The 14,411-nt window shown below is 36.8% G+C and overlaps 1 protein-coding gene and 1 pseudogene across 1 annotated transcript in view; one reads left to right on the top strand and one right to left on the bottom strand.

The window, feature by feature from the left end:
- VPS13B (vacuolar protein sorting 13 homolog B) overlaps nt 1-14,411 on the top strand; it is an 811,037-nt gene that overhangs the window by 585,596 nt on the left and 211,030 nt on the right. The window contains exon 34 of the mRNA XM_045996973.1: nt 13,617-14,304. Within this exon, the coding sequence (XP_045852929.1) occupies nt 13,617-14,304 (688 nt within the window). The remainder of the gene's footprint in view (nt 1-13,616; nt 14,305-14,411) is intronic.
- Nucleotides 2,775-3,100, bottom strand: LOC123946314 (annotated as a pseudogene).

The following is a 14,411-nucleotide window of genomic DNA, read 5'->3' as shown; positions in this document are numbered from 1 at the left end:
ACACAGGTGTGACTTAGTGGAAACAGTGGAACTCAGCCAGGTCTTCAGTTCCCTAGTGTAGTGCTCTATCTCCAAGCTCTGCTTCCTGTTCTTGAATACAGCGATTTGCTAAAATAGACACACCTGGTCCCACCACCTTGCAAATGGATTTTTCCTTTCAGTATTTCAAAATACATTCATGTATTGATGAAGGCATTCTCTGGGAAGCCATCTGTCTGAAATTTGCAGTAATAAAAGCCTTGCTAGTCCTTTGGGTACTCATAATGGTATCTGTTGCTTCATTCCTCTACTCTTTTCTCCTACTTTTTTTTCCTCATTTTTTTCATTCATTCATTAATTCATTGACAAAATATGTGTTTGTGGAGGATCTACTATGTGCCCACACTAGGTATGTAATAGTGAACAAAATTAACTAGTCCCTGAAATTATGGATCTTGCCATCTGGTAGGAAGACATAGTAACAAAAACAATAAGGTCTAAAATTTTCTGAAATGGAGAGTATATAGATTATGATTTTAAAATGACCGCTGGAGACATATTCCCAAGTTCAAATCCCAGTTATACCATTTAACACACATTTGTGTGATTTTTGTGTAATTTTGAACAAGTTACTTAACTGGGCTGCAATTTCTTTATCTTAAAATGGGGATAATAATAGTACCTATTTTACAGAGTTCTGAAGATTAAGTGAGTTGATACAGAGTAATGCCTAACACATACTAAGTGCACATAGAAAAATACCAGGCACATTCTAAGCATGCAGTAAGTGTTATCTGTGCATTGATATTGCTTAGAGAATATTAGGGAATCAACTAGTTAGGTGATCAGTATTGCCATCTTAATCACCATTATCACTGTCATCCAGTATATGCATCTCGCCTTATATACATGGTTTGTTTGCAGGATCTACAAAAATGGACATAGCACATTTCTGGACCCAAGAGTCCTGCAATCTAGTTAAGAGACAGAGCGAAAGGCTTAAAAGAAAGTATCAGTGGAAGGTAACATATGCTAAGTACCAGATAAATTATATAGTATGTCCTACAGAATTGTAGGGGAGAGGAGTTATTGTGGGCTCATAAAGGGAAGGCTACATAGAGGAAATACCCACTATACCATCTGTTATTTAATTTCACATCCCCATGTTGGTCATCTGGTCAATTACTTTGTCATTGGCAGTGCTACCTGCAGTCTCTCTGCCCCCCAGTCCTTACTCCCACTGCACATTTTGATCACATTGATTTTTCTCAAGCACCACTTGTCATTTATTTACTTGGCAAGTTCTTTTAATGTCCCATTGTATATAGCAGTGTTTCTCAAGTATTAGTGTGCGTAAAATTACTGAGAGTTTGTTATAAGTGTAGGTCACCAGGTGTCACCTTCAGGTAAGATACTTTTGGCAAGGGGCCTGACAATCTATTTTAACAGGTGCCCTAGATTATTTTGATTCTGATGGTCAAAAGGCTCTGCTTTCAAGAAGACTGGCAAAAAAAACCTAAGAATTCCATTTTCTTTTCTTTTTTTTTTTAATATTTTATTTATTTGACAGAGAGAAATCACAGCTAGGCAGAGAGGCAGGCAGAGAGAGAGGAGGAAGCAGGCTCCCTGCGGAGCAGAGAGCCCGATGTGGGGCTCGGTCCCAGGACCCTGGGATCATGACCTGAGCCGAAGGCAGAGGCTTTAACCCACTGAGCCATCCAGGCGCCCCAAGAATTCCGTTTTCTTAACCTGCCACCTAGAATCTTGCTTTATCCTGCCTTTGCAGCCTCATCCTCCCCTATTCCCATTAAAATATCTCTTTTATTTGAACTAAATGGGGCATTTCCTTTGCCATACATTTACCCATGCTCTTTCCTATCTTTTGTCTCTTCATTTATGTGGTTCCTTCAGCCTCAGTGTCTTTACTGCCATTTCAACAAGTCTAAATCCTGGTTTCTTTCAGTCTTGGAACAGATGTGTTCTAAAAGCATCTTTAGTAGAGTATCTCTAACCTAGAAGGTAAGCTTCGAGTTTAACTGATCTTTGTGTCAACTCTTTCACGCAGGAAACTAAATAAGCACCTTGCAAAGGATTCATTTCAGTTTTTTCTTAATTTGTTCATTAAATGTGTATGGGGTACCTTCTGTGTACCAAGCACTATTCTGGGTGCTGGTGATAAAGTAGAAAAATAAACATGCAAAAAGTCCTCTGTTTTTATGGACCTTACAGTCTATTGAGATAACTGTAAGTAAATATTTTAAAAGTTTTAAGAAGAATCATCTGGCAGTGTTATATGGGATAGGTTAGGAAAGGGAAAGACCAGTGAAAGAAACTAATTAAGGAAATTTGTAATTAGCCAGTGGAGAATGGAAGGGCCAGTGAGAATAAAAAATACAAAGGAAACAGCAAGAATAACTAGTGAAGTGAAGGAATGACCAACAGTATACTTGATAGGGACCAGGAAGGTATATTTAATATTTGAGCCTTTTGGGAAGGAACAAATAAGAACTTAAGTTGTAAAGGTGATATTTTGGAAAAGATATTTTAGAATGTTATGGTGGTCTTTTATTTCTTTAGTTTTTTTATTTATATGTATTTATTTTTGGACCAGTGTAAGTTAGTTATTCAATCCATCTCCCGCCATGAGCAAAGGGACGGAAGATCAGTATACTGGTCAACATTTGATATAAGTAAGGAAGGTGAGCCTAAGGTCCCATTTACTTTTCTGGTCCATGTACAGAGTCCTGGTCCAAACCAGTGCTGTGGTCCACATTGAATAGTGGTCCAGGTTCTCTTTATTCATCTTCATGACCACTCGCACATGGATTTACATGAGAGTTACAGTACAGAGTATGATTACCATCTCTCCAGGGAAAGGGCTTGGACCTGATGTGGAGATGAGGGTGGGAGATGAATTTGGGTCTCTCGTATTTTCTGTGATGCCAGGTTAGAAAGATGTTCAGCATGCTCACTCCTACGCTGAAGAGTGCTAAGAAGTAGATGAGGGCCTTCCACACGCCAGCTGAGCCCTCCTTGCCATGGGCATCACTCTTTGACTTGGACCACCCAGCTGTGCCCTGGTCCACCCTAGCAGCCCAGAAACCCAGTACCCACCTGCCATTGTCATTTTCAACTTGGACCTATGGTGATCTTTTGGATGCATGATATTCATAATGGGGCATCTAAGTAGAAATTCTCAAAGACAGAAATAGTAAGGTCTTGTAACAGTTCATCCCCCTCTCCTCCCTTTCTATAACTCAGCTTTGCTAATATTCCAGTAGTCTCAGCTGTCTCAGAGCCGAAATCCTCCCAAGAAATATTCTACATCTCATTTTGATTTTCTGGGGATGTGGCATGACTCCATGTCTTAGCCCACTATTCTGTCCTCCAAGTATTTGCGCAGAATGAGGTCTAAGCCCAACCCCAGAAAACCATCTCTAATTATAGCCCTCCCTTGAATTGTTCTTAGCTGATTGGGGGTTTGATTTGCTAGAAGAACTATGAAGACATCATAATTAAACTAGAGAGTCCTTTGGGACTTTGAGTATGGTGGTGAGTGTCATGATCTCCCTATGTGAAGATCACTGTGTCATTTATGATTCTTGGGAAAATAGGCAAAGTTTGGAAGTCAGATTATTAAAGCATTGGAATAGCACATAGATGGTTTGGGAAGCTGCTTGCATAACCTGGAAAATCCTCTTTTCCATTCTTCTAATTGCTCAGGCAAAAAAATTCAAATCACTTTTGTCTCCTGTCTTTCTCTCATCATAGTCCAACAGTCCAATCACTAGCACATACAGGTGTGTGTATGTGTTTCACATAAATTTTATGATCTGATTTCCCCCACTATGGTGTAAACTCCATGGAGGCAAGAACTTTGTTTCTGCTGTATCCCTAGCAGTACCTGGAACATATATATACTCAATAAGAATTTGTTGAATGAATCAGTAATGTGAAATATTTTTTTACGCATTTTGTGTAATAATTTTGATATTGGCTCGACCTTCAAGAAGCTCAAGAAGTCTTTAATCCCAATAGAATTATTATAGCTTAAGTCCAAACATTAAGCATACTTGACTGACATTATCTTACAACTATCATTTTAAAAAATCTTTATTCTTTAAGTAGTTTAGAGACATGTAAATTTTAAATACTAAGAACACTCCACTTTAATGATGCTAATTTATTGTTAATTCATGCTAATTCACTGTTGTGAATATGATCTTCTGAAATTTAGTATTAACAGGAGACATTCTGTTAAGATCATCTAGTAATCATATAACAGCTATGATTAAAATTTATTAAAAATTTATTAAAAAGCAGGGCACCTGGGTGGCTCAGTGGGTTAAAGCCTCTGCCTTCGGCTCAGGTCATGATCCCAGGGTCCTGGGATCGAGCCCCGCATCGGGCTCTCTGCTCAGCAGTGAGCCTGCTTCCTCCTCTCTCTCTGCCTGCCTCTCTGCCTACTTGTGATCTCTGTCAAATAAATAAATAAAATCTTTTAAAAAAATTTATTAAAAAGCTTTTTGAGAAAGTTTTCTCAGGAGTTTCCAGACTTACTACAAGTTTAATGTTTATAGAGATGATGCTTGATACTTGGGAGGACTTAATGTACACTTTTCTTTTTTTTCTTTTTTTTTTTTTTAGATTTTATTTATTTATTTGACAGAGAGAGATCACAAGTAGACAGAGAGGCAGGCAGAGAGAGAGAGGGAAGCAGGCTCGCTGCTGAGCAGAGAGCCTGATGCGGGACTCGATCCCAGGACCCTGAGATCATGACCTGAGCTGAAGGCAGCAGCTTAACCCACTGAGCCACCCAGGCGCCCAATGTACACTTTTCTTCTTAACTTCTGAACATTTATTCAAGCAATTCCACATAATCAAGAATATCCTTAAAATATGTGTTGGATTACCTTCATTAATATACAAAAAAATTGTTTTCTCAGAACAGCAAGAATTACTTAGGACGTATCAACATATGAAAATTAACTGATGGTGTAGGACTAGCTGACCTCAGCAATTGTTAGGAATATTTACCTGATTTGGAGAATATTTCAGATTTGTAAGGGTTCAGGGGAGAGGCTGTGATCAAAGCAGTTTGTGCAGAAGGGTATTTTGGTCTAGTGATGATTTTTATGGAGTAACAGCAGAGAACAAAACTCTTCTAATGGAAAAGAAGATCGGCTGCAGGGCATAAGCAAATGTTTTTCTCCAACATCTTGACCATTTTGCATTTCAAGCCCGTTGCATGCATCATTAAGGTATTGACAACATGAGAATCAATACAATACACAGAGAATCAATATGTAGCTTGAGTTCAGTGTGAATTTGATCTGCTATCACGGAGTTAAAGGGTAGCCAAGAAAAGTTTGTAAGTGACCCTCTATTCTATGTCTTGATGGACTTCAATGAAGTCAGCTACAGAGTAGAGAATACTGAAATTCAGGTTTAATTTGAGAAGAATCTACAGTTAACTGAAGCAAGTTTGTTTAGATTTAGAAAATAAAATATATAATAATGAAAATCAGTTCAGTATTTTTATTGAATAACCATGTTCTATTTGGCAGTGAAAACCAGCTACTGGATAAAGTTAATTATGGATATGCTGAAACCATTTTCATTATTTTTAACTTGTACTAAACCTAGGGGAAAACTCATTTTAAGAGCATGCTCTTGCTTCATTTCCATAAACCCTACATAGTTTCCGTAAAGGAGTGTATGTGATTTGAAGGATAAATTAATCAAATAAGAATATGTATGTATTTTTATCAATAGAAAGTTCTCCAAGTTCAACTGTAGTTTTCTTATCAGAAAATCAGGTTCATAGTTGCAAGGCAAAAGCCCACTAGAATGGTTAATAAGCATACTCTACTTCTGCCATCCTGCAGAAACTAAATGCAAACTTTTCTGTGACTCTTAACGGAGAATGCATAGGCTCGGTAAACTTTCATCTGCTTCAGGGTCAGGGCTGATTCAATCTTAAGGCAAGTTTATGAGAGTGGCTGATGTGATACAGTTGTTTCTAGTAAAATCAGACTAGCTCTAAGGAGCCAATCTAAGTCAGTCTCTGAGTAAAATTCTATGAGAAACAGACTCCAACTCAGACACAATTGTAAACCCTGATATAATAAGGACTTGCAGCTGATTTAATCCTATTGAAAATCTTTAAGCAGCCATGAGACAAAATGGTTTCCACATTGACATCAGTGGAATGAACCTTGGATTTCATCAGTATGAAGAGTAGTTACCTTGTAACACACAGTAGCTACTTTTTAAGAATTAACAGTGTGGCCATTTCAAAGCAGGTTGTTGTTTCTGAGGTAAAGGCATTTGTTTTGATTACAATCCAAGTTCCCAGAATGTGTCAAGTTTTATTTTTTAAAAACTGAATTCATTACAAAAAGCAAACAAGTCAAACTTAAAATCAGAAGTTAGTATAAATCAGTGAGATCTAGTCTCCTTGAACAAAAATGACCGACCTATTCCAATTTTTTATGTGACAGAGAAAGAGAGGGAAAGAGAATTAAAACTTCTGTTTCTGAGTTAGGACCTTCTATGCAAAGTTTCACCTGGAACTAATTTTTTTTTCATGAATTTAGAAGCTCCTGAAAATGAACTTGTGCTATGAAATCATATATGTATAAAAGGACAGACAGACACAAAAATTTAAAGGTCAATTCTGCAGATAAAATCTCAATAAGTAGGATTTGAACTTGTGTGGGTAGGTTGGTGTGTATCCTTTTTTTTAATTTATTTGGCTTATCATATTGAAACACACTGATAATGATCAAGGTATTATAGTCCATTTAGCACTAGAACAGGTCCCTTTTTGTAATTTACAACTTTAATTAGAACAATAGACCAAACATGGGCTACAGTAAAACACAACCTTTCCTGAACTATCTCCATGCTTCTTTTATTGCATTTAGGGCTGGTCTTGAAATGTGAACGTTTGAACTGATACTTAGGCAAGCAGTAGTGGCCTCATACTGTTACTTCAAAGAGCCGGAAAAGTAACTTCATGAAAAGGAAAACTTGAAACTATAGTACTCTTTACCATTCTATTTGTTAAGCAGTGATGGGTATCATTAGTTCTGCTCTTTTGCATAATTACTGCAGTATTGTGAAAACTTTTTTTGCCATCCAACTGGGAATAATTATATTATGTGGGATCTGGTAGAACATTTGGCTTAGAGAAATAAAATATAAAAAGCCCTGCTTTTCTAAGCACTCTATCCATAGTACCAAGTGCACACAGTGCTTGTGCAAGTTTGGTTTTTAAGTAAAAAATAACTTGGATTGGTGACACTTGTGGAGATGTTTCGTGCAGAAGACAATTTATTCTTCTAATTTTTTAAATTAATGTGCTCAGATAAATTTTACCTAGCATGTCACTGACCTACTCTGGTAATTCATGTATAAAATAACATGTTTATTAAGTGCGATGCTGATATCACTGAAAATTTGAGACCTAAAGATATATACTTTGTTATTTACTTGCTTAAATGTATTCATCAAGTTGAATTCTCTTGCTGATTGTTACAACAATTTGCTACTTATGTAAAGTTTCCAGAACATGCTATCTCTGTGTTAAAGGTATATATAAAGACCCTCTCCCAGCAACACCACCCCACCCAACCCCCAAACCAAACTTCTAAAAGATACAGCTAGAAGAGTATGTTTGCAATGTTTAGACAATGAGGCATATAATTTTTCAAGTTTGTAAAATCTGCTTTGTAATTCCAGTATGTGAAGCCATTAAAATACTATAACCAGTTTTTTAACTGATATTTTTTATTGTATTTGATTTTGTAAGATCTTTACTTCTTTGAAAAGATTACTACACTTTAGCAAGGACAGTAAAATTAGAATAAATGTCACAGTGATATACAGATGTGTTTGTCACTTTGATTTTGTGGTTTCACACTTGATTTTTCATAATTTAGAAGATATGAGAAATGATCTCATGATTGGCAAATGATACTCTGATGAGGATTAAAGTAGGACTGTTGCATGGTGGAAATACTACTTCAGTATTGCTGTTATAGAACCATAGTTATGGTAGGAAGGTGGGAAAATATGTAGATATATCTGTGCTCATGTATAGTTAAGGTTTCCTTAAAATGATCAAGAAATTAAAAGAAGTAATGCGAATTAAAACATTGAAATAGATGCCAAATTACCCTTTGTTGTCATCCATCAAAGCAAAAATTATATTTGTTTTACACCTGTTCATTCTCAAGAGGCTGGTTTCGACATATTTTTCTTTAAAAAAATTTAAATATCCATTTATTTGCAGCATTTTTATTAGTGAGGCAGACTCTTTGAAGGTGCTCCTAAAAATGTCAGTATGACCAAACCGGAAGTTTCAGACAATCAGCCTTATCTTTCTCTGCTCCACAAGGCCATGGAAGAACATCTAACTAATGTCATTTGAAATTATTGTAATGCCCTCTTTGGTACTGTCACATACTTGAGTATGGTTTTAGCCACTGCTCCTGAGATACTGTGGCTCTTGCCAGACTCCAGGGTGAGCTTGGAAACTTACCTATCTTCATACATGAAAAGGAGGAATTAGCTACAGCTCCCCAGCTACTAGTACAGCTTTCAGCACCTTCTCCATGGTGGCTCGTATCTGTGCTGTGAAGAACTGTGAAAGGATGGGAAAGTGCACTAAAATGATCGAAGAAGTAAACTATCAACTTGACATGTTTTCCCAGCCCTTGAAAAATCTTCTCATATTGAAACCCATTGATGGTGAAATTGTAGAATTCCTCTAAGTACCATCTGGTTGTGCTCAAGGCTTTAAAGCTGTTATCTCCGCATCCAATTTCAGAGTCCTATCCTTTTTTCTTCACCAAACTATCCATTTGTAAGCCACAAATATTTTTCCAGCTCTTTCAGATTTTATCTAAAAGTATATTTTAACAGTATTTAAATAGTTCTTAAACAATAACAATTTATCTTGATAGATGGCATGCTGTGTTTTTTCATTTTATTTTAATTAGCCATTGTGGAACCAAATTCCCTTTTGTTTTAGCCTTTTAAATATTGTTTAATTATAGTTATCATGCCAGATATCTTAAAGGTTATTTTACCAATACAGTTTCATTTAACATAACCCATATGGAATCAATAGCCCAGTTTCCTAAAGTGAATGCTTGGAAAATCTTACATTCATATGTTAAGAGTACACATCCTTTCCTCATTAGTTGGAAAGTACAGGGATTTTGGCACGGGTTCTGTGTGGAAGCATTGTGCAGCTTTTATATGGATTTTGTTTTTAGCCTTTGATGACACTGTTTAGAATAGGAAGTATCTAATAAGTAAAGCATTTTGTCTCAAGTGCTGCCAGTGTGTTTAATATATGCCTGGAGGTCTGAAACATTATCTTCTTCACTGCAGTAATATGCATTTAATTCTCTGAAAGCAGAAGGTCGAACTTTTAAAAGGGACGCAAAGTACATTTTCAAACAGAATAATTCAAAACACATGGAAGAGGGGACCAGCGTAATGTACAGTTGGTTTTTATGGTTTAATCATGATCATGTTAATGCACACCAGTAGCTAATTAAAGAAAACTTTTATTGTTCATTTTAAATGAGTTAGGTAAAGAGTGGGCGAGCTGATATAACAGCACTGCCCCGAGATCCGTGTTTCTGCTGCCTTCACTAAGAGCAAGCAGATACTGCTCTTTTTTGACAACGTAAATTATTAGTCCCTTCAGACGATAATAAAGCAGAAGTTATTTTCAGTTACTACACTGTGAACTTCTCTTTTTCCACAAAGGAATAGTAAATTGATGCCCAAGTTTAGGGCTTAGCACACATAATTAATTATAAAACTTTTCTCAAGAGCAGGCCAGATACTCTTTAGTATAATAGATAAATCTGCAATGAACTGGTGACAAACCAATGGATTTTTAAATATGTCTCAAAAATCATCAGCTTATTTATTTCAGTGCTGCAAATAGTGTGGAAACTTAGAAAAATGGAGGAAATCTTGGCTTTTAACCCAGTTTGAGAATTTCATTGCCTAAGACTGAGAAAGTTGTACTTTTTTTTTTTTCTCTCCCCAATAAGAGTCAGAGCCTTTCATCTCTGGGTCATTGGTTCAAATTCCATTCTGCTCGGTAGTGACTAGAATTAGTTACCATCTGACTTCTGTTCAGTAACCTGTGTGACCCAGGCTGATAGCTGCCATCCTGCCCTTGCTGGTTATTTATATCTCAAGATCAGGCTACTTGACGTTCACTAGAGCCGAATGTGGCAATCTCAACACACACTAGGGATGGACACTGCGTATCTACCTACGGGCAGTTTGTTTTGTCACATTAACACCATTAGGGAACCCTTACTTTAAGGAATGAGAGACCAGATTTTCAATGCAAATCTCTAAATCAGAAAAAGAAAATACATTTCTCTATGCATAGAAAGTAGTGGAGTTAAGTGTGGTCGCCTTTCCTGATGGGATGAAAATGGTTGAGTTCTGGATTTGAGTTTGCCTCAGAACTCAATGTAAAGGAATTCTTTATTATGTTGTATACAGGTACTTAGTTTGTAATGTGTCAAAGCGTGGCCAGTAAATCCTAGACTAGTTTTTTCCATGTATTATTTGAGAATTCCTAGTTGGTAATGGATTTGGAGGTATATTTGAACTTTTTATAACAGGGATAACTAAAAGCTTTAAAATTAAATTCTTTTGATGATTGCCTTTTTTTTATTTTACTGAATTTTTCAGTTAAATACGTTCACTTGTTTATTCAGTCAGCACATGATTATTAAGCTCTGCTATGTTATAGGGTGTATGGTGTATGCTAAGAATACTAATAGCGTTCTGTCTTACCCATAGCCTAATATCTGACTGACCTTGAACCTATTGATTAATCTTTCTAAGCCTCAGTTTCCTCACCTATAAAATGGGAATAACACTACACCCTTCAAAGGGCTATAACACTTAGTATAGAAAATGTAGATGTGTGCATTTGGCAAATAACAAACATAACTCGGTGGTATTTTTTATCTTCAGTTGCTTGCAATTGAATTGCTCTGAGACAGGACACAGTTTGAAAAGTGCTATGACAATAAATATTAGTTTGTTATGAAACTGTAAAAGCTGGAAAGACTAGCACCATCTGGAAGGGTTAAAGAAGTCTTTGCAAAGAAGGTGACTTCTTTTTTTTTTTAACTTACCCTTTATTGCATGCCACTATGTATTATGTTCAACACATTAACTCATTTAATGCTGAAGCAACTTTGTGGGTTGAGTATTAATGTCCCCAGTGTGAAGTTGAGGACCCAGCAGAGTCTGTGAGAATAACCAAGCAGAAGTGTGATCAGCCCACAAGGTGGAGAGTACAGATCAGCAAAGAGCCCATGAATATATCTGGAAAGACCTTAAAGAGTACGGCATATGGGGAGGTCTGTGTCCACATGTATGTAAATGCTAACGATCATGTGTTCCTAATCTGCAGACCAATTTTTTTATTTAATATTCTATCAGAAACCATCATCAAACATTTATGGATCCTCTCTGTAGCATGCTAGGCTCTCCTGTACTCCTTAGTGGTACACAGAAGCCACATGATGTGGCCCAGTCCTTCTGGCAGTCCTTCACCTGGTAAAAGAGACAGACTTGTGGCAGCTGCCCATTACTGAGTATTTACTGTATACCAGGCACTGTGCTGACCTCTTTGGACATATTAGCTCATTGAATCCTCATACTCTTGAGATCAAATTTAAATCCCTATTTTTACAGATGAGGTTATACAACCTTAGAGAGGTTTGTAATTTGTCTAAAATCATACAGTCAGAAAGCAGTGGACTTGACCCCACATCCATCTGCCTCTAAAACCTATAAATGTTTTAACACTATCTAATAGTGCCACTATAGAACATTGTAGGTAAAAATTGAAATATGTGTAAAGCGTTAGGATCGCCAAGCAGGAAAAGAATGAGAGAACAATTCTCAGACAAGTTGCGTATGTTCTGAGTCTTGATGGGATAATCTATGTTTGCCGGCTCAGGAGGGGCACTCCAGACAGGGAAGTAGCACCCTAGAGAAAGAATGGATGAAAAGGACATAGTGTCTTCAAAGAACAGGACTGTGTTGTTTTTGCTTCATATATTCATATTGGACTTTTATTAACAATATGCATCTCCTTCAACCACTTAAAAATCAATAGGCAAGAAGTATTTTAAAAATTCTAATGACTGTTACATTATTGTCTTGAATTAGTTAACAGCCCTTTAACATTTTCATAAGCAACTCATGAAAATTTGTACCATGTGGAAAAATGATACTATATTTATTGATCAAATTAAAGAAAAGCCTAAGAAATGATAAGCAATGCCCAGGGGACTATTTTTCCATTGATGGTGCTAGTATAAATTAATGTAACCTTTTTTGGAAGGGTGTTAACAATATTGGTAACCTTAAACTTTCTTATGACATTTACCTAATAATTCTACTTCTAGAAGCCTGTTCTAAGGAAATGTTAGATGTTGTTCATAGAGATTTTTTTGTCAAAAAGTAAAAACTGGAATATCCAATTATATGAAAATGGTTGAACAAATGTTCCCAACACTAATTATTATGCAGCTTTTTCAAACAGCTATGAAGAGTAATTAGTATATGCCAGATCGGGGTACAGTTTGGCTCTATGGTATGATCATAACCAAACGGGCTAGAGGGGGAGCACCTTTGCACAGGTGGGGAAGAAATGCCGAAAGTGCACTAAAATATTACCATTGGCTATGTTTGGTGATAAGACTGTAGTCAAGAGGATTTGTTTTTTTCTGAAATTGGCCATGATTTCTTAGTAATGAGTCTGTTTTACTTGGAGGAAGAAGCAAGTGAAAACATCCAGCGTATCACAAACTGATGGTTGGGGAGACCTAGGAAGGGGAAGCCAAAGAAGCAGAGATCTCCGTGCTGTATGGCCACCAAGTTGTTCTCTGTTCTCCATGGAGGGAGTGTTTAATGGAAAATTTTGAAAACGAGTAGCCTTTAGTGCACAAAGGAAAAATCCACCTTCGAGGACTTTAATTACTTACATTTTGCTTCATCACTTATGTTTACTCTTGTTCCAAGTCCTACCACAGAGGAAAATAAACTTCATTTTGAATAAAATAATTTTATTTTAGTTTACTTTTCTTTGTCCTTCATAATTTAAGACTGCTAACTTTTCCCTCTCTTCCTATCCAAAATCTTACAAGTTAATTCTATAATGACAAGGGTAAACAATATAAACTACTTCTGCCTAAAATATCATTTCAACCAATAGTAATAGTGATTTGGAAATAGTTTATTGCACTACTTGAAAAATCACAATGAAGAATACTAACAATTCTTTAAAGAGGTATTTTTAAATATATACTACTGTTAGTCCAAAGAAAGGAAGTCTGATTCAAAATAGACCCCAAAGTCTCCTTCAACAATAGAAACGTAATGTGATGCTTTTTCCCAAGTATTTCCTTGGCATTTTAATATGAATAGTTTTTTGAACAGTCCCTTTGTTTTTATGATCACTCTGGTACAAGTTATGCTAGAGCCATTTTTAACATATTTATAACACACTTTATATATAATAACACTTGGAGCATAACCAGTTTAAAATACTTTCTTTCTCCTTTCAGATCTCTAGGCAAGAACAGAAAAAAACAGATATATTTGATGGAAGCATGGCTGAAACCTCCTCCCGGTACAGTGGCACTCAGGACAGTGGAATCGGCAGTGACAGTGTTAAAATCCGAATAGTACAAATAGAACAGCACAGCGGTACCAGTCAGCATCGCATCGCCCGTCCCTCACGCCAGTCGTCAATCGTAAAAAATCTCAATTTTATTCCCTTTGACATATTCATTACTGCAAGTAGAATCTCACTAATGACCTATTCCTGTACGGCCATACCCAAATCAAAATCGCAAGATCATAAGGATAATGAAAAAACAGGCAAGAGTTCATTAAATCTCCCAGAAGTTGATTCAGATGTTGCTAAGCCCAGCCAGCCATGCGTTTCTACCGTAACAGCGGAAGATCTCTTGAGCCCCAGCGTAGCTCTTCCTTCGGGGAAAAAACTAGGGGTCATCTCTCTTGAAAGTCTTCATGCCGCCACAAGGTCATCTGCTAGACAAGCCCTCGGTATAACTATCGTTCGGCAGCCTGGGCGGAGAGGAACTGGTGACTTGCAGCTGGAACCTTTTTTATACTTTATTGTGTCCCAGCCTTCTTTGCTTCTAAGTTGTCACCACAGAAAGCAGCGAGTGGAAATATCCATTTTTGATGCTGTGCTTAAAGGGGTAGCCTCTGATTACAAATGTACAGGTAAGAGCCTTCGAATTTACTGGAGTGCTAATAACTACTACTACCTAGTAAGTTTTATTCCCAGCATATCAAGATCGATCAAACAGAAAACAGCTGGCAGACCAGAC

This window comes from Meles meles, chromosome 1, assembly GCF_922984935.1.
Source record: "Meles meles chromosome 1, mMelMel3.1 paternal haplotype, whole genome shotgun sequence".
In the NCBI taxonomy this organism is placed as follows: Eukaryota; Metazoa; Chordata; class Mammalia; order Carnivora; family Mustelidae; genus Meles; species Meles meles.
This window is presented reverse-complemented; position numbering and strand designations above follow the sequence as displayed.